This window comes from Mustela lutreola, chromosome 16, assembly GCF_030435805.1.
Source record: "Mustela lutreola isolate mMusLut2 chromosome 16, mMusLut2.pri, whole genome shotgun sequence".
In the NCBI taxonomy this organism is placed as follows: Eukaryota; Metazoa; Chordata; class Mammalia; order Carnivora; family Mustelidae; genus Mustela; species Mustela lutreola.
Window position 1 is genome coordinate 16,964,259 of NC_081305.1, and position 26,212 is coordinate 16,990,470.

At 44.6% G+C, this 26,212-nt stretch overlaps 2 protein-coding genes across 3 annotated transcripts in view; both read right to left on the bottom strand.

Annotated features, from left to right (window-relative positions):
- TANGO6 (transport and golgi organization 6 homolog) overlaps positions 1-3,929 on the bottom strand; it is a 185,958-nt gene extending 182,029 nt beyond the window's left edge. For both annotated transcript variants that reach the window (XM_059153126.1, XM_059153124.1), the window contains exon 1: positions 3,760-3,929. In XM_059153126.1, coding sequence (XP_059009109.1) covers positions 3,760-3,856 — 97 coding nt within the window. In that variant the 5' untranslated portion in view covers positions 3,857-3,929. The remainder of the gene's footprint in view (positions 1-3,759) is intronic.
- An 8,966-nt stretch (positions 3,930-12,895) lies between these two features.
- Positions 12,896-26,212, bottom strand: part of CDH1 (cadherin 1) — an 83,519-nt gene continuing 70,202 nt past the window's right edge. Inside the window, exons 11-16 of the mRNA XM_059153711.1 lie at positions 25,246-25,391; positions 21,782-22,006; positions 21,232-21,462; positions 18,232-18,362; positions 16,250-16,393; positions 12,896-14,688 (exon numbers count right to left, since the gene is read on the bottom strand). Of these exons, the coding sequence (XP_059009694.1) occupies positions 14,479-14,688; positions 16,250-16,393; positions 18,232-18,362; positions 21,232-21,462; positions 21,782-22,006; positions 25,246-25,391 (1,087 nt within the window). The 3' untranslated portion in view covers positions 12,896-14,478. The remainder of the gene's footprint in view (positions 14,689-16,249; positions 16,394-18,231; positions 18,363-21,231; positions 21,463-21,781; positions 22,007-25,245; positions 25,392-26,212) is intronic.

Sequence of the window (26,212 nt, forward strand, 5' to 3'; positions counted from 1 at the left end):
GGCAGAGAGGCAGGCAGAGAGAGAGAGGAGGAAGGAGGCTCCCCGCTGAGCAGAGAGCCCGATGTGGGGCTCGATCCCACAACCCTGGGATCATGACCCGAGCCGAAGGTAGAGGAGGCTATAACCCACTGAGCCACCCAGGTGCCAGCCCTAAAGGGCATCAAATTTAAAGGCAAATCAAAAAGAGTTTAATCCAGCTGGATATAATTTTGGCCACTACTTTCATCCTGACTTCTCAATACCCTCAGTCCATCAGAGACATCTGAATATTCATGATGCACAGAAGTGTTTTCAATTCCTTCAGCAGCTGATATGATAAAAAGAAACAGCAGGCAGAGGCAAACAATACATAACAGACTATATGTGCAACATCTTATCATTTACCACAGTAAACTTTTTCAAAAAGGAATGCTTGAATTCCTGTATGTTAAATGAGTACAAGTATGTATGTTATTCCACCACATATTCTTCGAGATTTAAGCAGAGTCGTACAGCGGAAGCACGCTGGGCCCGTATTCTTCAAGATTTAGAGAGGGTCTTTTATAAATGTGCTTTGCAAGCACCTGGGTGGCTCAGTTGGTTAAGCCACTGCTTTTGGCTCAGGTCATGATCCTGGAGTCCCAGGACAGAGTCCCACATTGGACTCCTTGTTTGGCAAGGAGTCTGCTTCTTTCTCTGACCCTCCCCCTTCTCATTCTCTCTCTCTCTTTTTCTCTCTCAAATAAATAAATAAAATCTTTAAAAAAAAATAAAATAAAATGTGCTTTGCATGTATGTGCTTTGTGACAGATTACTTCCAGATTTTTTGCTCATTTAACCTCGTTGTCAGTCATTTCTAGATTGAGTTGCTAGACAAGTGACCTCTCAATTAACAAGTTTAGACTTTATTTTGCAGTTTACTTCTTCATTAGTGCAAAGTAGTATAGTTATCATACTATAGTGGAAGGCATCGGAGTTCAAATACTGGCTCTATGAAAAAAACAAAAGTATCCAAAATATATAAAGAACTTATACAACTCAACACCCAAAAAACAAATAACCCAATTTAAAATGGGCAGACTCCATGAACAAACATTTCTCCAAAAAAGACATCCGGGGGTGCCTGGCTGGCTCTGTTGAAGAGCAAGTGTAGAATCACTCCCGATCTTGGGGATGTGAGTTTCAGTCCCATGTTTGGTGTAGAGATTACTAAAAAAATTAAATAAACTTAAAAAAAGCTATCCTGATGACTGACACATGAAAAGATATTCAACATCACTCATCATCAGAGAAATGCAAATCAAAACTACAATGAGATACCACTTCATACCTGTCACAACAGCTAAAATAAAAAAACGTAAGAAAGTATTGGCGAGGATGCAGAGAGAAAGCAACCCTCTTGCACTGTTGGTGGGAATGCAAACTGGTACAGCCAATGTAGAACTAAACAGTATGAAGGTTCCTCAAAATATTAAAAATTTTAAAAAGTAAAATTTTTTTAAAAATTAAAAATAGAACTACCCTACAATCCAGTAATCACACTACTGGGTATTTACCCAGAGAATACTCAAACACTAATTCAAAAGGATATATGAACCCCTATGCTTACTGCAGCATTATTTACAATAGCCCAATTATGGGAGCAGCCCAAATGTTATCCATCAATAGATGAATGGGTAAAGATGTGGGGGATGTGTGTGTTTCACTCAGCCATGAAAAAGAATGAAATCTTGCCATGCTCAACAATATGGATGGAGCTAGAGAGTATAAATAATGCTAAGCAAAGTAAGTCAGAGAAAGACAAATACCATATGATTTCACTCCTATGTGGAATTTAAGAAAGAAACTAGCAAAAACAAGCAAAGAGAGACAGACGGACAGACAAACAAGAAACAGACTCTTAGCTATAAAGGAAAACTGATGGTTACCAGGGGGGAGGTGGATGGAAGAATGGGTGATACAGGTGATGGGGATTAAGGAGTATAGTTGGGGTGATGATTCGCAGGTGTTGTATAGAACGGCTGAATCACTACACTGTACACCTGAAACTAATGTAACACTGTATATTAACTATACTGGTACTTATACTGGTACTGGTATTTATTTAAAATAAATTAAAGGGGCGCCTGGGTGGCTCAGCGGGTTGAAGCCTCTGCCTTCGGCCCAGGTCATGATCCCAGGACCCTGGGATCGAGCCCCGCATTGGGCTCTCTGCTCAGTGCAGAGCCTGCTTCTCTCTCTCTCTCTCTCTGCCTGCCTCTCTGCTACTTGTGTTCTCTGTCAAATAAATAAATAAAATCTTAAAAAAAAAAAATTAAAAAAAAATAAAATAAATTAAAAAAATTTAAAAACCATCCTAGCTATAGCCATTTGACTAAGTGGATAGAGCATGCCACTTTTGATCTTGGGGTCTTGAGTTCAAGTCCCACACTGGGCATAGAGCCTACTTGAAAAATAAAAATAAAAAATATCCTGGCTCAGGCACCTGAGTGGCTCAGTCAGTTGGGCATCAGTTCAGCAGATCCCAGGGTCCTGGAATCAAGCCCCCAGTCCCGCTCCCTGCTCAGCAGGGAACATACTTCTCCCTCTGTGTACGCTCTCTCAAATAAATAAAATCTTAAAAAAAAAAAAAAATCCGGACTCTACCACTTACTAGACTGACACTGTACCAACCTGGAAATGTACCTGAGCCTTGGTTCTACAGCTGTTAAAGAAAATACAAGTAATACCTATCTCATGGGACTGTCATGAGGATTAAATAATATACATGTAAACAGCATACTATTGGGTCTGACACTTAGTAGGCTCTCAGTTACTATTATGAATGACCTCTTTTCACTTCTCCCAGGTATGGTACAATGTTTGTGGGAATTTGTGCATTTGATGGCGGGGGGGGGGGGGGCGGTTATCGCAAAATCTGAGACTTTTAACAGTCACCTCATGGCCTTTCATGTACCTTACCCTGCTCACCCTAGAAACCCCTTCCTGCACACACACAGTTGTGTCCTTTCTCAAAGCTTCGGAAACAGCAGAGGCTCCATACCGAATAATCTATCTACCTTTTATCTGAGAATGGAATTCAGCAGACCTCAATTCTGGGTCTGTGTTCTGCCCCTAATTTGACCACATGATCTGAGGCGGGTTACTTAGTATCTTCAGTGAGTCTTAAGTGTCCTCAGGTGTAAAAAGACAGTGCCAGGTTGAACCACTGCTAAGGTCCCTTCAGATTCTAACCCTGGAGGTCTTGTCAAGATAGAAGTGACTCTAAGTCCCTCCTACAGACTATATCCCTAAATACTCTCCCCAAACCCAGCTCAAACACCACTGCTTCCTTTTTTGTACGCCTCGGCATTCTGTATAAATCTGCATCCACATTAAACCCTGCGCATTCAAGAGGATGAACCTCCCGTTCCGCGTCACAAGAGTCTAACCTTTTCTAAACTCTTGCCGCAGTCCCTACCTCAGAGGCTGACAGTAAGGACTGAATGGAACCATGTACCCAGGGCGCTTAATAGTGAGTGCCTGGCACAAGATAAGCGCTCAAGAGACGTCGGTTACCATCAGTATTCTGCGGATCCCATCCCCTTTTTGATCTTGGGCTTCCTCAAGTAAAATGAGGCTGGCCGGACAATGCCCGAAGTCCCCGGGAGCGGGGCCGGGCGGCCTCAGAGCTGGGGGTTCCAGGGAGGGCCCGAGGGGCGCACACTATGGAAGTCAGGGCAGCCCGGGAAGACTGGCGGCCCTGAGAGTGCAGCCCCGCGCCGAGATCCGTCCTCTCACCTCCCGGGCTCAGCAGCAGCTTCAGCGCTTCCAGAATGCTCTCCAGACCGCAGGTACCCAGAGCCTCGCCGCCCGGTGCCTGTCCGGGGGCCGCCATGACTGGAGTGGAACGCGCCACTGGCGACCTGCTCAAGCGCCTGAGCCGACCGCAATGGCCGCCATATTGAATGTGGCGGAGGCGCGAGGGGCGGGGCCCGCTGCAAGGGGTGGGGCCTTAGGGCGGGGCCGATGCTGTAGGATGGGCCTTTTACAAATAGTTTCTCAGGCCCCTTTTTACTCCGCTGGGGGGAAAAAAACAGCTAACGCAACCTGCCTACACGCACAATTTCAGAAATTCAATATGATTAAACACCAAATGAAGAACGGAGAGGACAGTAGCTGATCATGAAATAATACCTATCAGTATGAAAATAATCGGGTACCCAAGCACCAAAAGACATAGTGAAGTAAACAGATGCTGTGCCTATTATAATGAAGTTTGGATACATAAAACAATATTCAACTAAATATTGTTGAATTTCTAGGAACGCCTGGGTGGCTCAGTTGGTAAAGCCGCTGCCTTCGGCTCAGGTCATTTTCCCACGGTGTTGGGATAGAGTACTGCATAGGTCTCCTTTCTCCACAGGGAGCCTGCTTCTCTCTCCGCCTCTGCCTGCCACTCTGCCTGTGCGCTCTCTGTTGCTCTCTCTCTCTTTCTCTCTGACAAATAAATAAACATATTGTTGAATTTCTTTATGAGTGATATTTAAAAACAAGTACTGGGGGTGCCTAGCTGGCTCAGTTGGTAGAGCATGTGATTCTTAATTTCAGGGTCCTGAGTTCAAGCCCCACTTTGGGTGTGGAGTCTACTTTAAAAAAATTAAAGAAGTGCTACACACAAACGCGTCCATTTTGAATAGCTACAAGTATTGCTACTAGTGATATAATATTTGAAATGGGCCAATTACAGTTCCCAATAAAATTTAAATCTTTGTTCTTTTTACATTCTTGGGAAATTCTGTGTATATTAAAATCATGCCCCCCACTGCCCTCTTCAGAATGTTAATGCAGAATGAATGCAGAATGCATTCATTTGAGAGTCAGACCATCAGAGACAGGTTTTCACCTATGTGATTACTGGTGGGACTTTTTTTTTTTTTCCAGACTTACTCATTTTAGAGAGAGAAAGCTGTGGAGGGGCAGAGGGAGAGGGAGAGGAAGAGAATCTCAAGCAGCATCCCATCTGAGACTGGAATCCCACACTGGGCCAACCCTACAAACTTGAGGTCACTACATGGGGCTTGAACCCACCACTCTGAGATCAAGACCAGAGCAAGATGCTTACCTGACTTAGCCACACAGGAGCCCCTGAACAGTCTGAACTCATGTAGTCTGAAAGTCATGCTACAAATCTAGCAGAGTACTTCTGAGGGTAAGACCTCAGTGTGTGCCTGCCTCTCCCTTCACTAAAGGTCAATAATCTCTCAATCATTCTCAAACCACTTTCCGGAAGTTCTCCCAGATGGGCAGTCCTGCCTCTCCTTGAGATCCCCTGAGCTAGGCTGAGTTCACTACTGAGGACTGCCCTTCAACATTTAGCTGCTGGAAGTCTTAGGAATTAGGATGGGCTCTACTGCCAGCCCCTATCACTGGAGAACGAAGCTGGTCCTTTAAACTCCTTTCTCAGACCCCTCCTGGCACTCCCAGGACTTCCGGCTCCAGGCCAAATCCATCAACCATTTCTTCCTCTCTAAAGTGAGCAGATACAGGACTCTTTTTACAAAGCTATCCTAGGGAGTTAAAGTGATACTGTTCTGAGGTATTTAGCATTGTCTGTCATGGAGGGGGATGCTTTAAAAATTGTGCCTGTATTTTACTCTCCATCTCTTCAAATAAAATCCTGTCAAAATATTTTTTAATTGGAAAAACATTTTTTAAAGATTTTATTTACTTATTTGACAGAGAGATATCACAAGTAGGTGGAGAGGCAGGCAGAGAGAGAGGAGGAAGCAGGCTCCTCGCTGAGCAGAGAGCCCGATGTGGGGCTTGATCCCAGGACCCCGGGATCACGACCCGAGCCGAAGGCAGAGGCTTTAACCCACTGAGCCACCCAGGCACCCCAGAAAAACATTTTTGAAGGGCAAATAGATGACCCCTGAAATTATCACATCAATCTTTTCATTGTTGTTGGATATCGCACCCTAGACTGTCAATTTTTCTTCAGTTATGTGTGTAATCAAGTTCATTTTAGGTAATAAAAAATTTAAGGTCTCCCTCATAAGGGCCACTGGAAAAAAAAAAAAAACAACAACAAACCAAAAGCTCAAAACCAAAAACTTTAAGGTCATTTCAAGATACTAAACATTTAGTGAAGTGGGTGTAAAGCATTGTGTAGGAAAGACCTACCCCTAAGATTTGTGGGCATTAGGGTAGAAATACAAGTGGAAGCCTTCATATCATATGCCTAAGTATTTCAAAGTACAAATCAAACTAACGACTAAAATAAAACATCTCCTGTTCTCCTACTTTGTTTTTGGTTTTTTTGGTGGGCAGCAAAGCAAAGTTTATTGAACGGTAACACAAAGCTCCCAAAGAGGGAGGAGATCAGGGAGGGCTGCCCTATTCTCCTTTGGAAAAATGTACCAGGTTGGAATTGAGACTTGTCAGACTTGGCCTCAGAGTTCCATATTAGATGTGGCACTAGGGGGGAAGCCAGCCCCCCACCTCTGGCCCGACCCTGTTTTCTCCTCACTAGTGTCTCCATCCTGAATTCACACAAATGGACACCACCGCCTAGATGTGTACACACCCCTAAGAAACTACCACTTGCCCCCCGCCAGGGTTAGGGGTACACACACAGCAGGCATAGGTACCTCTCAGAGGGCACACCAACTGAAGAGGTTCACACAGCAATGATAGCAGGTTAGAGATGGCTGAAGAGGAAATTCTCAAGTCCCAGAAGTTGGGAGTGAGGCCTGGGAGAAAGGTGAGGATTTGGGGTAGGCAATTACCCTAGGACTGGCATATTCCTGGCGTGTTCATAAAGATACTCATCATGGAGGAGCTCAGGTGGGACCTATAAAGCAGGCGACCCAGGATGGGAACCCTACTAGCCAAGTCTAAGGGTGGTACTGGTGTGATTTACAAAACATGGTAAGAAGGGCCCCCGAGCCGAGAACCCTTTATCCCAAAGCATTATGGCACCAGATTTTGTCACTTGGGCACTAAAGGCTCAGACACCCCAAAATAATACGCCTAATTTCAAAGGCAGTGTCATAAAAATCTTATAAAATTTTTCCAGCAAAAAAAATGGATGCCGCTTAATATCACATAATACCACTTAAAAATAGGATGCTGGAGGCATGCCTGGAGCCTGTAGGGTTATAAATAGGTTCTGCATCTGAAAAAAGGGAAGCATTCTCAAGCTTGGCCTGACTTTTAAAAAATCATTAAAATTGGCTTTTAATTACCCTACATCCTTAGAATCCGGTATTTACACTTCGAGGATTTTAGTTTATAGAACTGGGTTCTGGCAGCCCCTTCCTTGGTTTGCTCTGGGCAGCTTTGTTAAAACACTCAAGTATAGTGGGGAAACTCCCTCGCAATATGCTGTTAAATATCCACCACAACCAACATGCACAAGAGCTCTATGAGAGAGGCTGCTGCTTCCCGGCAACGAACCATCCATCCGGGAATGTTCAAGACATACTGAGGTCTGCATTCACAGAAAGCGGATTCCATTCATTTGAAGTTGACCAACATGAAGTTGACCATTATCAGGGACTTGAGGGACAGCAGTTAAACATCTTACCCAAGCTGATTGGGATCTGCTTGCCTCAACCCAGAGAACTAACAAGTCTAATGGCACTCAACAGTTATCAGTGGCTGTTTGACAGAAACATAATTCCCAGTAAAGACCAGAGCAAATTAAAAGTTCATATGGGTACTTATCTTCTGAAGCCATGGAAGAATTGGAGTGGCTGCACCCCATTTTCTCTAACTCACCCCTAAACTCCTACCCTACCCTTGTCAAAACTTGACTCACTGTGATCATTCTCACGGCTCCACAAAGAAGGAGTCCCGAAGCTCATTAATTTTTCACTTACTTTATTTTTAGGGCATTTTTAAAAATTAAAGATTTTAAGTACTCTCTACACCCAATATGGGGTGGGTGTACATACAACCCTAAGATCAAAATTCTCGTGCCCTACAGGCTGAGCCAGCCAGGCACCACAATTTTCAACTATTTTAAAGGAATGATTTTTTTCTCTGTATTACCACTCGTAAGTATTGATCAGATATTTATGGGAGAGGAAGAACTTACCTCTGTCCTCTTGGCTTCTCAGTAGGGAGGCCTGGGAATTAAACTGACAAAAGACAGATTAGTGAGAGAAAAGACAGGTTTTTATTCACATCCAAGGGAGCTCACAGAAAAAGGTAACTCCAAAGGACAGTCAGAATATGGGGTTTAGGGCACCTGGGTGGCTCAGTGGGTTAAGCCGCTGCCTTCGGCTCAGGTCATGATCTCAGGGTCCTGGGGTCGAGTCCCGCATCCGGCTCTCTGCTCAGCAGGGAGCCTGCTTCCCTCTCTCTCTCTCTCTCTGCCTGCCTCTGTGTCTACTGTGATCTCTCTCTCTCTCTCTCAAATAAATAAATAAATAAATAAATAAATATGGGGTTTATACTCCATATTACTAGAGAAAGGGTGTGTGGGGGGCAAACAAATGATTATAAGAAAAGATGAATGAGATGGGAGATAGGATTTTTGTGGCAACATCTGTTTAGGTGGTTGTTTTTGAAAGAGACCTCACACACAAGAGCAGGGGTGTGGGACAGAGGGGGAGAGAGAGCGCTCAAGGATATCTGAAGTAGACTCCATGCTGAGCAGAGGTGGGGGGCAACACAGGGCTCAATCTCAGGACCCTGAGATCATGACTTGAGCCAAAATTGAGTCAGACCCTCAACCCACTGAGCCACCCAGGTGCCCCTGTTCAGGTGATTTCTTTTCCTGGGGTGCCAATGTCTCATCTCCGGTAGGAGGACTCAAACCTCCCTGCTTATGAAACTCCCTGGGAGGGAACTGACGGCTGATGAATTTGTTCAGGACACTCTGCTTTTAGGCAGATAAGGGGAGTCCAGAAAAAAATCCTCTTTACAGTGCTCTATTCTGGATCCCTTTGTTCTTATTTCAACAGCCAGAGGCTTTCTATTGTCTCAAGGTACCCATCCCCCCACCCCCTCACCCCCCACCACCCGTCAAGGCCAACTCCTCAGTCCTGCAAACGGACGCACCTTCACAGAATGCCACTTTGGGTCACATAGTTGTCCTAATCACACTTCAGTGGTTCTGTCCAACCCACTAAATCCAGCCCAAAACAGAACACTTGGCCTTTACTCTCCTAATACCCTGCGTTTGCTTAAGTGATTCTCTCCACTCCAAACTCCCTCGCTGTGCCCCTTATTCAATAATAAAAACGAGCTCACATTTAAGAGAACACTGCCATGCGCCAGGCCCTCTTCTGAATGCTTTATGCGTACCAACTCAGAGCCCACAATCACCCCATGAAGTAGGTCCAGTTCTCGCTGTGGAGATACGGAAATGGAGATAGAGAGAGATCAAGTAGCTTACCTAAGCCCATAGGTGGAAAGGTCAGAATCAGGATTCGAACTCAAGCTCCCGGGGGAATGTGTCTTCTCCAAAGACTACCTCCTTAGACAGAGTTCGTCAGACCTCGGCATAATGTAACGGCGTCAGATCTTGTCAGACATCGTCAGACCTCGCCAGAACCAGCAAGAGGAAAACAGGCTCAAATCACATTCTCTGTTGTCTCTCACGAGTCACTGGTGTGACTGGTGTAACCCTCTGCATGTAGTAGGTACTTTGTAAACATTGTTTTCTATAGAACCATTTTATTTGATCTCATCGTATTTTGTTTTTCCCTTTTTTAGGATTTTATTTATTTAGCAGAGACAGGAAGAGAGAATGCAAGCAGGGGGAGAAGGAGAAGCAGGCTTCCCACAGAGCAGGAAACCCAACGTAGGGTTCAATCCAAGACACTGGGATCATGACCGGAGCGGGAGATACTTAACTGCTGAGCCACTCAGGCACCACTCATGTTTTTAATTATAAGAAAAGTACAACATAATGCCAAACCCAGCATCATGATGTCTATTTTCCTGAGGGTTTTGTAGGTTTAACCTGTACATTTTGGGTCTTTGATCCATTTTGAGTTTGTTTCTTATATATGGTATAACAATACATCTAATTTCATTCTTTTGCATGTGGACAACCAATGTTTCCAGCACTGTTTGTTGAAAACGCTGTCCTGGGGGGCCCGGGAGGCTCAGCTGGTTAAGCATCTGCCTTCGGCTCAGGGCATGATCCCAGGGTTCTGGAATAGAGCCTGCCATCCAGCTCTCTGCTTCTCCTCTCCCTCTGCCTGCCAGCTCTGCTGGCTTGTGCTATGAAACAAATAAATAAAATCTTTGAAAAAACAAAAAACACTGTCCTTTAGCAGAGCATGAGGAAAGTGGTGATACCGAAATAGCAATAGAACAGGACAGAAGGCAGCTACACTTGTGGTGAACATAGCATAATGCATAAACTTGCCAAATCACTAAGTTGTCTTAGCACCCTTGTAGAGTATCATTTGACTATCTATGCAAGGTTTTATTACTGGCTTCCTTATTTCTCTCCAACTTTCAATTCTGAAATACTTCAAACCTGAAAAAAAAATACTGAAAGGCTAGTACATGAACACTTGCATACCCTTCACCTGATTTAATGCCCTTCAGCTGATTCAGTCGTCATGCTCATTTCATCACACTTGCCTTTGTACTACCACTCCTGACATACTTCTTTGTTGAACCATTCATTTCCACATGTCACAACTTTATCTCTAAATTCATCATCATTTATCTTCAAATGAGGTTCTCCTAGTAAACTATGTCCCCAAGAAAACTTGTATTTATTCAGGAATATCATCTACTCCAAGATCTGTATTAAAATTTGCCCAATTTCTGGGGCATCTGGGTAGCTCAGTCAGTTAAGCATCTGTCTTTGGCTCAGGTCATGATCCCAGGGTTCTGGGATCAAGCCCACCATCACATCAGGGTCCCTGCTCAGCGGGGAGTCTGCTTCTTCTTCCTCTGCCCCTCTCCCTGCTCACGCTTGCTCTCTCTCAAATAAAAATCTTAAAAAAAATTTTTTTTTGCCCCATTTAAAATAAAAAGTCTTTTTTTAAAATTTTGTAAAGATTTTATTTATTTGACACAGAGAGATCATAAGTAGGCAAAGAGAGAGGAAGGGAAGCAGGCTCCCTGCCGAGCAGAGATCCTGAAGCAGGGCTCAATCCCAGGACCCTGGGATCATGACCTGAGCTGAAAGCAGAGGCTTTAACCCACTGAGCCACTCAGGTGCCCCTAAAATAAAAAAGTCTTTTATGGATTTTAAATTTTTACTCCTGGACTGAATCTATGTCTATACATTGGCAGCTTCTCAAACTATACATAGAATTTCCAATATAACCTAGCAGATAGCCAGAATCGAAAACAGCTTTCATATGCTAGTGTTCACTGCAGCAGCATTCACAACAGCCACAAGGTAGAAACCACCCAAGATGCGTAGGTCCGTAACAGGAGGCATACTTACGCATAATGAAATATGCAGTCCTGACGGGTGCTGTAATACAGGTGGCCCTGGGAACCTTAAGGCCGAGTGAAACAAGCCACTTTTAAAAGTGCATGGATCACATGACACCTCTTACATGAAACACCGAGCAGAGTCAAATTCATGACGACAGTAAGCAGAACAGAAGGCGTGGGGGCTCGGAGGGGAGTAACAGGGAGTTATTGTCCAGTTATAGCATTTGTTTGGGTTGATGCAGAGGTCCTGGGAACAGAGGTGATGGTCATACATTTTGAATGTACTTAGTATCACTGAACTGTATCCTTGAAAGTAACATATTCTGTAGAAACTATACTTCAAATTTTGATGTTTTCCTGGGTTTCCTGGGCTCCTGAGATATGGTTGGCTCTCTAGTGATGCTGTCGGTCCTGTGATCAGGAAAAGTACACAACCAACACACTTAAAACCATTCAGTTTCTCACTGTCACTGTCCATATTCAATAAATCACACTAGTTATTCAACACATGTGGTAAAATAAAATGGGTTTTGGGGCACCTGGGTGGCTCAGTGGGTTAAAGCCTCTGTCTTCGGGCTCAAGTCATGATCCCAGGGTCCTGGGATTGAGCCCCGCATCGGGCTCTCTGCTCAGTGGAGAGCCTGCTTTTCCCTCTCTCTCTGCCTGCCTCTCTGCCTACTTGTGATCTCTCTATCCGATAAATAAAAAAATCTTGAAAGAAAAGTAGGTTTTGTGCGAAACGATTTTACTCAACTGGAGTAAAGTAAGTGTTCTGAGCACACTGAAAGTTGGTTACGCTCAGCTATCATGTCTGGTGGATTAGGCGTATTATATGCATTTTTGACATATTCTCAACTTACAATGGTTTATTGGCAGGTAGCCACATCCAAGTTGAGGAAGATCTATACAATTCACCACCACGTAAAAAAAAGAAAGTGTACACACACACACACACACACACACACACACAATTCTACCCCTCCCACAAGGGAAAGTCAGACAACAGGGTTTTTCAACAGAAGCACCACTGACATTTTGACCCTGCTGGTCTCTGCTGTATGTGGCTACCCATGTGCTGCCAGGTTATCAGGTAGCGACTCTGGCCTTGACTTGATGCCAGTAGCACCTCCTCAGTCACCACCATCAAAGTAGCTACAGAAATTGCCCCATGTCTCTGGGGGAGGGGGCCAGAGTCTTCCCTGCTGGTGGACATTGGATTATACAAACTTTGCTGATCAACTGAATGTTGTCTGAAGCTCCGCGGAGCTCCCTCAGCTCTGTTCCCAGTTTTTCCATTGACAAGAGAATTTTAAATGTTTCTCCACATACCACATGGATAGATAGTCTTCAAATAAAGTGACATTCGGAATGCAGTTTCCCCCCCTCTGCCCACAATAGAATGACACCGAGCTCTGAAGGAGTCGTTTCAACATGAAGACTCCTCCACGTTTTCAGGGGATTCAATGACCCCTAGTCTTGCCTGGAACTGTGGTGTAATGAAATAAAACAAGTGTTTGACAATGGTTTAACAAAATTCTTTAATAAAATTTATAAAAATGAATATTGAAGAATTTCCTCAGCCTAAGTTGTTTTCCTTTTCCACCCCAAAAGAAAATACAAAAATTATCCATACCCACACACATATACACTCAAAACTGTAGTAGCATTCTCTACACAGGTCTACACTGGAGTTTAAACTGCTGAAAAATCAAGAGAATTCCAAGTGATTGCAAGGATGATTTTTTTTTTCCTTTGAAAAACAGCTGACAGACAGTAAAGAAATTCAGATAAAATTGTTCTCCGTGGTTGTCAAGTTTCTTGAAGTTTGCATTTCAGTTAGAAGAAGATCCAAATCAAAGTTCTCTCTATCCTCCCCATGCTAACACCCTTCAGGGCACATTTTCTTTCTGTTCCTCAGGGGGAAAAATCGGATTTCCTAAATATTCTTGGTTTTCTACACACGCTTGGAATTTGCGGCAGATGTGTCCAGATGAACCATTTTCTGTAGACATCAACAAAAGCAGGCACTTGGGGATTCTGGGTTTCAGGTACAAACTCTGGCATGAGGACCCTGACAGGACACGCATGCTGACGTTCTTCCATTCTTCAGAATTTTCAGAACAGAGGCAGAGCCACCTCAATCATTCACAGTCTCCGTTTGCTAAATTGCCAGGATCAGTGACACATCTCTCCTGCCACCTCCAAGCCCGTTTCTCGTGCTGCCCTCAGCTGTGACAAACCTCCTTCTGCCTTCAGCTGCGGCACTTGGGCACTATCTTAAATGTCAAAACAGATCACTCTTTTGAGTGATAAATGAACATGAGAAGTTGAGTGGTACCTGAAAACTCATCACCTTTTCTGCTCAGTGCTCCCTGTTGAGAACCAAAGTACCTCCATAAGGACATACACATAACAAACATACTTATGCAGAACAAGTAAGTGGGTGGACACCAATTTCAAGTTATGTACTTAAGAAATTAAAAAGGAGATCCATCAAAGGTCTTAGGAGTCCATGATACTCAGTCACACTATAGCCAGACTAAGACCAAGTCTCCTACCCTGAAAGGGCCCAACAATTTCTCCAACAGAGAACTCTTGTCTGGGGCAACAGAAGTTCAGGAGGAGTAAGAGTGGGTATTACAACAGGGGACACCAGTGCACTGATAGGAGAAAAAAAGAACACAGATTAAAAATAATTACACATATGTACATACACATACACACAAAATAGGGCAGGTGAGTCTTCCCTTACTCTAAAAAAATGAGACGAAAATCTGTAAGTTGCTAACACAATCTCCTGGAGACTGAAGCTATTCTTTTGAAATATTAAACATGTGGGGGGGGGGTCTATGGGCAGCATCACCATTTAAAGAACGATGAAAGAAAAAAAGCTTCAAGTAAGAGGTCAAAATCATTCTAATACACACAGATTAGATCTCTAAAGTGGTAATCCTAACTATTCTAACTGCATCACCGAGCAGTCTCTCTTCCCCGGAAACTCATCTCAAGTGAAGGGCGCTGGAAAACCATTCTTCCCCCTGCATTTTCCACCAATGGCTTAAGGACCCTTCTCCTTCCCCATTTGCCTCAAGTCCCCTAGTCGTCCTCGCCGCCGCCGTACATGTCCGCCAGCTTCTTGAAGCGATTGCCCCATTCGTTCAGGTAGTCATAGTCCTGGTCCTGGTCTGACTCTGAGGAGTTCAAGGAGCTCAGACTAGCAGCTTCGGAGCCACTCCCTTCATAGTCAAACACCAGCAGAGAGTCGTAAGGAGGAGCGGTGGGGTCAGTGTCCGCTGCCTTCAGGTTCTAAAGAAGAAGAAGATGGTAGGATCTTTCAGTGAGAAGAATCACACACCTGTCAGGCAAGATGCCTTCTCTAGGTGACTCCAGCAACGCGTAATGCACGGTAACACGGCCATCCTACAGAACACCAGGGGCAGTCAGCACCAGTAACATAAATGCATACAAACTGGCAGGGAAGACCGACAATACACAGGTGATGAAGAGAGAACATCACGGGTAAAGATGCAAAATGTTTTCCCCTAAACGAACGATAAATTTTACGTAGGCAGGAGAGAAACCAGCCAGTCAGGACAGACAGAGGCTGAAAACAATGAGGACAGTTGTGCGGGTCCATATAGCATTTCCACCTGGAAAGGTCTGGAAGGATAAATGCCAAACTGTTAACTCTGGAGAGTTGGGGGCAGTAAGGAAAGACTTGCATTATGTTTTCTTTATATACATTTTTAACGTTTATTATTTTATTCTAGGTAGCAAACACTATTTTGGTAATTAAGAAAAAAAGGAAACTACCATCCACCAGCTGTGATGACACACAATGAATGTTAATGGAGGAAAGCACCCGGATTCATATTTATCTAAGAGGGAGGTTTTAACTGGCCCTTCCCATTCCCAGCTTCCTAGAAGATCCAGCCTGGTCACTTCCAGCACTGCTGGTTTTGTGTAGTACCTAGTGAGGACTCCCAGAGCAACTAAAGCAAAACCAGCCTCTGCCACAAAGACTCACCGAAGGCCACTGAACCATCAGACAAGCCCTGAAAATCACTGTAGTAACTGAGCAAGGGTTCGGGTACATAGTTTAAGGAAACAGATCCTGCCAAACTATTATCTTACTTGATTCTTTGCTCATCCCGACCACCAATCTGTCCTCATCTTACCCTAAGCTAATTAAACTTAATGCCTTATTTCTCATTCTCCCTTGCAGACAGTTCTGGCCAGTAGCATATAGGGTGAACTCCCATACTTGCATTAACCATTGGCCAGAACAAAGATTTCTGGCCTCTGCTCAGCCCTTCCTACTTCTTCTTGACTGGAATACAGACCCAAGGCCTGGAAGTGCGGCAGCCATCTTGTGATCACGTGACAGCAAACATGAGAACAAGGATTTATGAGGTTAATCTCATAGCTGTTTAAGCTTCTGGAATTCATACCTGAATGAATTTCTGACATAAACAAACTGCTGCTCGACTTCTGGCCCTTAGGCAGCCCTGTGATACACATTTAATATCACTCAACCAGCAGTGGGATGCAGGTGACAAAAAGGCCTATTAGTGAAACCAAACTGGATCTCTTCTGAATCTCTTTTAGTTTCATTTCTACTTCTACTAAATCCTTACAAGCAATTCTCAGTTTCGCCATATGGATACTGCAAATTCACTATGAACAGTCTGAAGTGCTTTTAGTTCTGAAATTCAGATGAGACACAAATAAAAAATAGCACTCAGGGATCAGGCAAGGAGAACACGTGGTAAAGGAAAGAATCTAAAGACATTTTCCTCACTTTCAACTCAGCTGTGCCTGAGTTTAGAGACAAGCTGCACCTTGGCGTTTGACTTTGCTAACTTACTTCATCAATGAAGTTTCCAATTTCATCAGGATTGGCAGGGCGGGGTAGGTAATGGGGCACACTCAGGAGGGTTGGCGCCACATCATTGCGAGTTACTTCCGGCCGAGCTTCCAGGCCCCTGTGCAACTGGCTCAAGTCAAAGTCCTTTGGAGGAAAAGGTAAAAATAGAACAAAGAGTATTAAAAAAAAGAAAAAAGGTCACACAAACCCAGGGCTATATTTGGGTACAGATTCCGTTATCAGATAATGCTCTTTCAACTGTGTGACAGTGTAAGCATGTGCCAATGTAATCCGAAATGACAGTTTTCAACCTAAGAGTTTCCAACATAGCACTAGAAGGAAAAAACACCATGAAAGAATTGTGAGGAACAACTGGGGACCTGGATGTAGACTGCTGTACCTTACTAAGTCTCAGGCGATCTACAGGTTCTGGAGAGCCTTGCTGCCCTAGACTGATCGTCTCTTGCCAAATCCACACACTGAAACCTAATCCCCAGTGTGGTGGTATCTGGAGGGACAACTTTTGGGAGGTGATCAGGTTGGGAGGGTAGATGGAGCCCTTGGGAACAGGATTAGCGCCCGGATAATAAAAGATACACTAGAGTTCCCTTGTCTGCAATGCTGAGTACATGTGAGATTATGTATGACTGTGAGCCAGGAAGCGGGACCCCACCGAACACCAAATCTGCTGGTGCCTCGATCTTAGACATCCCAGCCTCCAGAACCATGAGAAAGAAAATTTCTGTGTTTTTTCAGCAACCTGTCTGTGGCATCTGGTAATAGCAACCCACGAAGGCACTAGCTGAGATAAGCAGTTATCCCACAGATGCCTGAAGAATATTTCTCTATACTCACTAGTATGTTCTACAAAGCAGGAATTGATTTTTTTTTTGAAGATTTTATTTATTTGAGAGAGAGAGAGAGCACGCGCGCGAGCGAGCATGAGAAGGGGGAGGGTCAGAGGGAGAAGCAGACTCCCTGCCAAGCAGGGAGCCCGATACGGGACTCAATCCCGGGACTTCAGGATCATGACCTGAGCCGAAGGCAGTCACTTAACCAACTGAGCCACCCAAGCACCTGGGAATTGAATTTCTAATGAATGGCTGTTCTTCCAGACCACAGAGCTCAGCAAAGATGCTCATGCATGGCCAGAGTCAAAGCAGAACTCTGACAGGGGGCCTGGGGTTCCCTTTCTAAATGGAATACACTTTCAAAATTCTCCAAAAGACTCCTGGCCAGCCCAGTCAGTAGAGGATCCAACTCCTGACCTTGGGATTGTGAGTTTGAGCCCCATGCTGGGCACAGAGATTACTTAAAAAAAAAAAAAAAAAAAAAAAAGTCTCCAGAAAACTCTAGGCAAAGGCAAGACCGTATTCAAAATAAAGGAAAATAAAGAAGGCCTAAAGATTTAACATGTACAAAAAGGAAGAAAAGAATTTTAGCATACCTATAAGCTCAAGGGAAACAAAATATTACAATAGAGTAGTTGCTTTACGGCAACAATAATTTGATGTTTGTGGCCTGAGAACAGCAATGAGAAGACTAGGCTCTGGAGTCCAACTACCTGGTCCTCGCGCTTCCTACCTGCCTCTGTGACTATCGGCAAGTCACTTACCCTTTGCCTCTGTTCATTCATCTGGGTGCTGAACAGAACAATACTATTGCAAAGGCCTACCTTCTCCTGACCATTGCATTTCCCAAATACAGAGATCTCCATTTAGCTTTTTATTTATCATGGTTTTATTTTATTTTTTTTTTAAAGATTTATTTATTTATTTATTTGACAGAGAGAGAGAGAGAGAATATCACAAGTAGGCAGAGAGGCAGGCAGAGAGAGAGAGGAAGGGAAGCAGGCTCCCTGCTGAGCAGAGAGCCCGATGCGGGACTCGATCCCAGGACCCTGAGATCATGACCCGAGCCGAAGGCAGCGGCTTAACCCACTGAGCCACCCAGGCGCCCTTATCATGGTTTTAAAGATGTACCTGATCCTCTTCTCCGCCTCCTTCTTCGTCATAGTAGTAAACGTTGTCCCGGGTGTCATCTTCCGGGGGCAGTAAGGGCTCTTTGACCACCCCTCTCCTCCGAACAAACAGCAGAAGCAGCAGAATGAGGACTGGTGTGGAGGAGAGAGAGCGAGGACAACCACAGGTCAAGACGGCCATAAAAAGCCCCTATCACAGAGCATTGCCGCCCTGCCTACCAGACAGATGGAAGCCACACAACCCATTGCTGATGCTCACACACTGGAAGTTAGTGTATGCGGTCAGTGTAACATCGTGGACAACTGCATGGGAGCTGAAGTGTGGTCTTTAACTAGCCTTAAACCAATCAACCATTTCCCAGCATCTGAGCTAAAATGCTCCCAGCAGAGGAAATGAGGGACCAAGGCCCTGAGGCAGGAGCATGATGGGCAGGACTAAGGAGAGGCGAGGTCAGCGTGGCACACGTAACAGGGTGAGCGAGGGAGGGAGAAGGGGACAGGAGTTTAGAGGGTTGGCAGGAACGTGGCAACTACTGAAAGGTCTTTGGGTTTGATTCTGAACTGGAACCACTGAAGGTCTGTGAGCAGGGGTGGGTCAGCCTAAATGTGGTGGACAGATGCGTATTATTTTTCATCAGTTCCAAGGAATGGGACACAGACCATTCAATCACCTAGTATATTCCTTATTTTCTCTTAAGAATCGCATAAGCAAGCACTAAAATCTGTTTAATTTTCCAAGTTTTCGTCTGACCTTGGGATACTTGTGGGATATATACAATTAATAATTAATTGTTAAAAATTTTTGACTATTTCTTGTGACTGAAAAAAGTATGATTCAGTGTGTGGTTTTTTGTTTGTTTGTTTTTGTTTTGTTTAAATAGGTGCTTGTGCCCGATCTCTAAAGGACACCTACTGAAGCCATCTTGCACTGAAACAGGAGGCTGCATAGATTTGGGGGAAAGATTTCTTGCAAGTATCCAACCTTCCTATTGTTTTTTGAAATCAGCAAGATTCCCAGACTTTCCACAGATAAACAATGTAACTTCACTGACCACAATTCACAAAGAGGAATATGGAGTACTTGCTCCATGGGCCAAGATAGGTCTCAGCACTGACGATCCAGTACCTAACACCACGTAAGATGCAGTCACCATCCTGGTGGAGCTTCGAACCACTAAAAGCACTAAAAGGTTTATTGTTTCCAAGAAGACCCTACTTATCCAACATTACTTAAATGTCACTTAAAGTACATTATCACTCCAGGAAGTACTGCCCCCCACCCTGTACCACCACCTCAGCACTCCCACAGATCTCCATAAAGCCTGGCACCAAGCAAGCAACCTAACACTAAGGGATGCCAAGAAAACCTTCATATCCTGGCGTCTTTCTAATGTAATCTTCGTAAGTTTATAAGTTCTATGTTGGCCCACAGGGAACAAGGAGTTCTAAGTCTGAATGCTGGCACTGCCTCTGCTCTCAACACTGTTCCACATCTGAACATTCTGCAGTGTCACTCTTACCCCTGTGCCTAATGCAATCTATCCCAAACACATTGAGGTAATGCTATTACTCAAAAGTCAATTATTTTCAGTGTAATAACGATCTTTAACATATTCAAGTACTACTTAGTAGCTGCCATCCCCAAAGCTGACCGGCCTAGGTGTGAGGGGAGTCGGAAGGAAACGGCCAGACAGGGCTTGTACAAGGGCGCCCATGACGATGGCAGAGGAAGGGGATTCACCTCATCTCACAGTGGCAATAAAGCCAGGTGAACTCTGAGGAACAGAGGTCCAGAAAGCTCACTGAATTCTGAATGACACTCTCCTTCCTTCTCAGTTTTGAGGGAACACAAGTAGCAGAGGGCAGGAGCAAAGCAATCTGTGAAAGCAGCAAGCAGTGGGATTAAGAACGTCTGTGTTGAGTCTAAACTGAAACCCCAGGGTTTTTGCCACTGCTCCCTCTAAGAACTTTCTTCTACTCCAGCCTCACAGGCCTCCTCTTTGCCCTTCACAGTGCCATCGAGCCTTCCTCTCTGTGCCTTCACTAGTGTGGGAACCCTCACGAATGCCTCCTCTGTCCATCTGGATGCCACCCGCCTCTGTCCCAACCATCCTACACCTTCCATCAAAACTTCCTTGAGGGTTAACTCACATCCACCCTTTCTGATAGTAAAAGCATTCATGAGCTGGACCACCCTTTCCAGCCCCGAAATTATAAACTATTTTTGAAAATTTTCTAAACAACTTGCCATCACCAAGTTTTTAGAAACCGTCACGGCAACCGTAGGGTCCAGTTTCTAGGTGGGACCAGGTGGTAACAGTTTCAAAGACTATGGCAGGAACTGACACAGCTCCCCCCAGTATTTTTTTCCCCATTCTGTCCTTTCAGTCACGGATACTCACTGTTCACCCTTCATTCCACCCCCACCCGATGCCAAGGTTTAAATGGGCACACGGCCATGCACACGGAAATTCTCAGTGTGGCTGTGTTTGGGCCATTGGGATGGGACTGAGGGTGACTCATGTCATTTCCAGGTATGTCCTCCCCACGTTCTCCAGCAACCCTTCTCCAGGATGGAATGTGGACTGTGGAAGCAGAAGTGGTGGAGGTGAGCTGGAGAGCTTGGACCATGCTGATGAGAAGAAGACCCTCAGGCCTTGCTGCTCTAAGCTGGTCCAAGGACCTGCAGCTCCTGCACCACCAGGGAGCTGGTGACAAATGTGGAATCTGTGGTTCCCACCCCAGACCCCTCCCAGATGACCAGCTCAGAATCCTCATGCAGCTGACTGCATGTCCTCTGCATGACTGTTATGTCCTTGAGCATGAGCAGCACTCCCGAGGGACTGACAGAACAACACAATAGAAGGACTGGGCTCCTAATGATCTCATGGAACAGGGCCACCTTCCAGTCTTGGCCAACTTATCTCTGAACCATTCAGTAAGGGACAGAGCTTCCCCGTTTTAGAAGCCCAAGGCTGAACCGCCTGGCAGGCATACGTACTTAGTAAAGCGAGGATTCCTCCGAGAATGCCCAGAATGGCAGGAACCTGCAAGCCTGCCTCGGCGTATGGCGCCACCCTCTTGCAGTTGTTGGTGACCCCTTCGCAGTCGCACACGTACACATCCAGGGTGGTCACCTGGTCCTTGTTCTGGTTATCCGTGAGCTTGAGATTTATTTTGTAGTCACCCAACTCTAAGGTTTTTCTCGGCTTCAAAATTAGAGATTCACGGGCTGGAGAAAGCAACAAAAATGAATGATTGGACAAGGGGAGAAAAAAGCCTCATTCTAGCATAAAATTACTAGGGTCAAGAAAATGGAGCTGCCTGGGTCACAGATTACTGGACAGTACTTAGCAGAATCAGATACCAGAAAGGAAAGGGCTCTTTGGTGCACGCCTCAGATGTAGAAGGGGTTAAGTGCACACACGTCAAACTGAAGGGTGGCGTCTGGAAGTTAAGAAGGGAATTTCAGAAAGGGGGAGGGTAGGAGCAGGGACGGGAACAGGGAAAGCATGTGGTCAAAGTTCCTGAAGTAAGATTCCAGTTCCCACCTTGGTCATTGTACTCAATGGTCCAGTTGACACTTGCCCCATGCGTTAGTTCTGCTGTGAAGGGAGATGTGTTGGGCGGAAGATCTGGGTCAATGATGTTGATGACATGAGGCTGTGGATTCTTCTGGCAGAAGTCCATATTTCGAGGTTCTGGTACAGGGCCATTGTCATTCACATCAGAAAGGATCAGGAGGAGGGTTCCCGTTCCAGTAGCAACTGGAGAACCTAAGAGAAAATACACAGGAAATACTATGGCTCAAGAACATTCATGGGGTACCTGGGTGGTTCATTGGGTTAAGCCTCTTCAGCTCAGGTAATGATCTCAGGCTCCTGGGATTGAGCCCTGCATCAAGCTCTCTGCTCAGCAGAGAGCCTGCTTCCTCCTCTCTCTCTCTCTCTCTGCCTCTCTGCCTACTTGTGATCCCTGTCTGTCAAATAAATCAAGTAAAATCTTTAGTTAAAAAAAAAAAAAATTCATGAAGCTCTACTGCCTCCCATCTGCCCAAATCCCAATCTTGGTTTGACTCCTTAGGGACCCATCAGCAGGCGCCCCCCCCCCCCCCATCACGGGGCATCTTCACTTCAGCTCTGGCTGCTTTCTGACATGCTTTTCCCCTAGTCTGACAGCAATTATTCAAATTATGCTCACACAAAGGACACCCCCTTCCATCTTCTACACATACCTTTACGCACCCATTAAACTTTAACCCCTCTAAGAATTCCTCATTCCATTCCCCCCCACCCCATAATTCTCCCTTTTCAGAGCTTCTATGGCTTGAAGGTCATTATCAAAGAGTTGAGCTTTTTAAATTGCTGCAAGGTGCTTTTGTAAATAGATTGAGGGTGGGGGAAGACCTGGCCATGTCTGTGTGGATTTCTTTTACCTTCTGACATAGCATCTAGCATACGGTGGTTAAAAAAAGTAAACACTCAAGTATAACCATCCATGTTAGATTATTATGGAAAAAAAACACAGGGCTCTTATCTTGAACCTAGAAAGGGTTATACCCGGGTAGCAAGACTATAGTGCTGCTGTTGTGTGTGTGTGTGGTTTTTTTTAACCCTATAAAAAAAAATCGTAGTTAAAACAAACCACATAGTATAAAATTAACCATCTCAACCATTTTAAAGTTCATTTCACATTTTAGGTTCAACAATGTAAGTATGTTCCCACTGCTGTAGAATAGCTCTCCAGAACCTTGTCATCTTGAAAAACTCAAACTCAGGACCCATTTAACAACTACCTACTTTCCTTTTCCTCCTAGCCCCTGGTTACCACCATTCTACTTTGTCTCTATGAATCAGACTGCTTTCAGACCTTAAGTAAGTGGAACCATAAAGTATTTGCCTTTTAGTGACATGGCTTTTAGTTAGCATAATGCCCCCAAGATTCATTAAGGTTTTAACTTGTGACAGGATGCCCTTCCTTTTTAAAGGCTTAACAATATTCCATTGTATGCATATACCATATTTTGTTTATATATCATCAAATCTTTTTTATCTTATCGTATGTATTTAAAAAATAGGTAGTGTCATTTACAATTTTTTTTCTTTTTTAAAGATTTTTATTAATTTACTTGACAGAGAGATCACAAATAGGCAGAGAGGCATACAAACAGAGAGGAGGAAGCAGGCTCCCTGCTGCGGAGAGAGCCCGATGCGAGGCTCGATCCCAGGACCCTGGGATCATGACCTGAGCAGAAGGCAGAGGCTTAACCCACTGAGCCACCCAGGCACCCCTCTTTTTTTTTTTTTTTTTTAAGATTTTATATATTTATTTGACAGAGAGAGATACAGGGAGAGGGAACACGAGGCAAAGTGGGAGAGGGAGAACCAAGCTTTCCGCCAAGCAGGGAGCCCAATGCAGGTCTGCATCCCAGAACCCTGGGATCATGACATGAGCTAATGGCAGATGCTTAATGACTGAGCCACCCAGGTACCCCTAAAATTTTTTCTAATTAAAAAAGAAGCTAATAGATTTTTTAAGAAGCCTCATTCTTCTTCCTCGTAGACTTATATTAAAAAGTACTGAGTCACGCACAAAGTGACACTTAAAGGAATCATTCGCCACCATCATACCTGAGCCACGGTTATGAGGTCAGGGGTCAGCCAACTAAGATCTTCCAGGCAAATTAAGAAACATAGCTGTGCTCATTCCCCCTTTACAGATTACCTATGGATGTTTCTAGGCTGGAAAGGCAATCAAGACCACATGGCCCGTGGACACTAAAATACTTATTCCCTGGCCCTTCGTTTACAGAAAGTCTGCCAACCCATGTTCAGGAGCCATTTCCTCCACCTACTTCCAGGCCAGGCTGGAGAGGCTGTTTCTAAATAGCCAGCCAAGGGAAACACTTGCACGCAGAGGTCATGGACAAGGATGTTTCCTTACGAAACTCAGAGGAGTATCGAGTAAGTAAGTGGAAACCACCCCAAGTGTTCTTTGATGTGTGAATGATTAAAGTATGCAAATCCAGATAACATTAATACAAAGAGATAGATTTATAAGGTGTCAAAATATATCTGGGTCTTTAAGACATATTATCCATAATAATAAACTAAACAGCAAATAAATTCACTTTCATTTAAATCAACATATACAAAATAATGGCTTTTTAAAGTTTTTTGGAAGATGATTTTTATTTACTTATTTGACAGAGAGCGAGCGAGAAAGGGAAGACAAGCGGGGGAGTGGAAGAGGAAGAAGCAGGCTTCCTGCTGAGCAGTGAGCATGATACAGGGCTCGATCCCAGGACCCTGATCAGGATTATGACCTAAGCCAAAGCCGGACGCTTAACAACTGAGCCACCCAGGCACCCCCAAAATAATGGTTTTTGTAATAAAAACAAAACCAGGCTGTAAACTAGATAGTGGCTTTATAATAAACTCTATTTCTATATGCATGTAAATGTATTCAAATACAGAGTCTGGAAGGAGCCACATTTTACTACTAACGATGAGGATAAAAATTACGACAGTCCTGATAGAGCATACTCTCTTCTAGGGCACTTTTACATAAATGAACTCATTAAAAATCCAGATGGGGGTGCCTGGGTGGCTCAATGGGTTAAGCCGCTGCCTTCGGCTCGGGTCATGATCTCAGCGTCCTGGGATCGAGTCCCGCATCGGGCTCTCTGCTCAGCGGGGAGCCTGCTTCCCTCTCTCTCTCTGCCTGCCTCTCCAACTACTTGTGATTTCTCTCTGTCAAATTAAAAAAAAAAAAATCTAGATGGGATATTATCATTTTACCAGATAGAGGAACAGAGGGACATAAGCTTTTGTCTTAGGATCTAGACCAAGGTAGGAAGGGTTCAGGTGTAATTATTTGTACTTTGAAAACCATATGCCTTTAAGAAAACAAGGAAAAGAATGAACTCTGGCCTCCAAAAGCAGGGTATGGGGTAATGGAGCACACCGGCCAGGAGGGTGTGATGGCAAAGGTCACACACTAAGGGCAGCCTTACCATTGTCAATGGCTATGATGATGGCCTCGTACGTGCTGTTCTTCACATGCTCCGTGTCCTCTCTGTCCAGCTCAGCCCGAGTGAAGATGGCACCAGATTCTGGATTAATCTCCAGCCAACCGGCAGCATCCCTCCAAATCCGGTACCTGGGAAGGCACAAACTCTGCCTTAGAAGAGTACACTGGACAGCACCTCGGTGAAGAAGGCTAAGGTTCCTCAGCGCTCATCGGTCCCATCGACAGCCAAGCATGACCACCCATGTCCCCTTCGAGTCGCAGACCTCACGTTCTTTCACTCAGAAATGCTTCAGCGTGTTAGCCCCTAAGAACAGAGGCATTTTCTTCCATGATGATGATTTAATTTCAGGAAACAGAACTTGGATATCATACTCTTATTTAATATATGGCACATATTTAAATTGTCCATTTCCCCAAAACTGTCCTCCAGAACATCCCTGCCCAGATTCTGGATCCATCCATGCCTGACATTTAGACGTCATGTTTCCCTAATTTGGAACTAGTCCTTAGCCTTTCTTTTCTTTCTCAACACTTTTTGGAAAAGTGTAAGCCAGGGGTGCCTGAGTAGGGCAGTCAGTTAAGCACCTGACCCTTGGTTTCTGCTCAGGTCATGACTGGTCAGGAGATCAAGCCCCACATCCAGCTCTACACCCAGCACGAGTCTGCTTGAGGGTCTTTGTCCCTCTTCCTCTGAAGTAAAAAAATCTTACAGCACCAACAACAAAAAAGTCAAGTACAGGCCACTTGTTTTGTAGAAAGCCCCTCAATTTCGGTTGGTCTGATCATTACCCCCTAAGTAGTTTTTCTTATTTTTATTAAAAAAAAATTTTTTTTAAAGAGTTTATTTATTTATTTATTTGAGACAGAGAGAGAGCAGGAGCGGGGAAGCAGAGTGAGAGGGAGAAGCAGGCTCCTCGTTGGGCAGGGAGCCCGATGCAGGGCTCGATCCC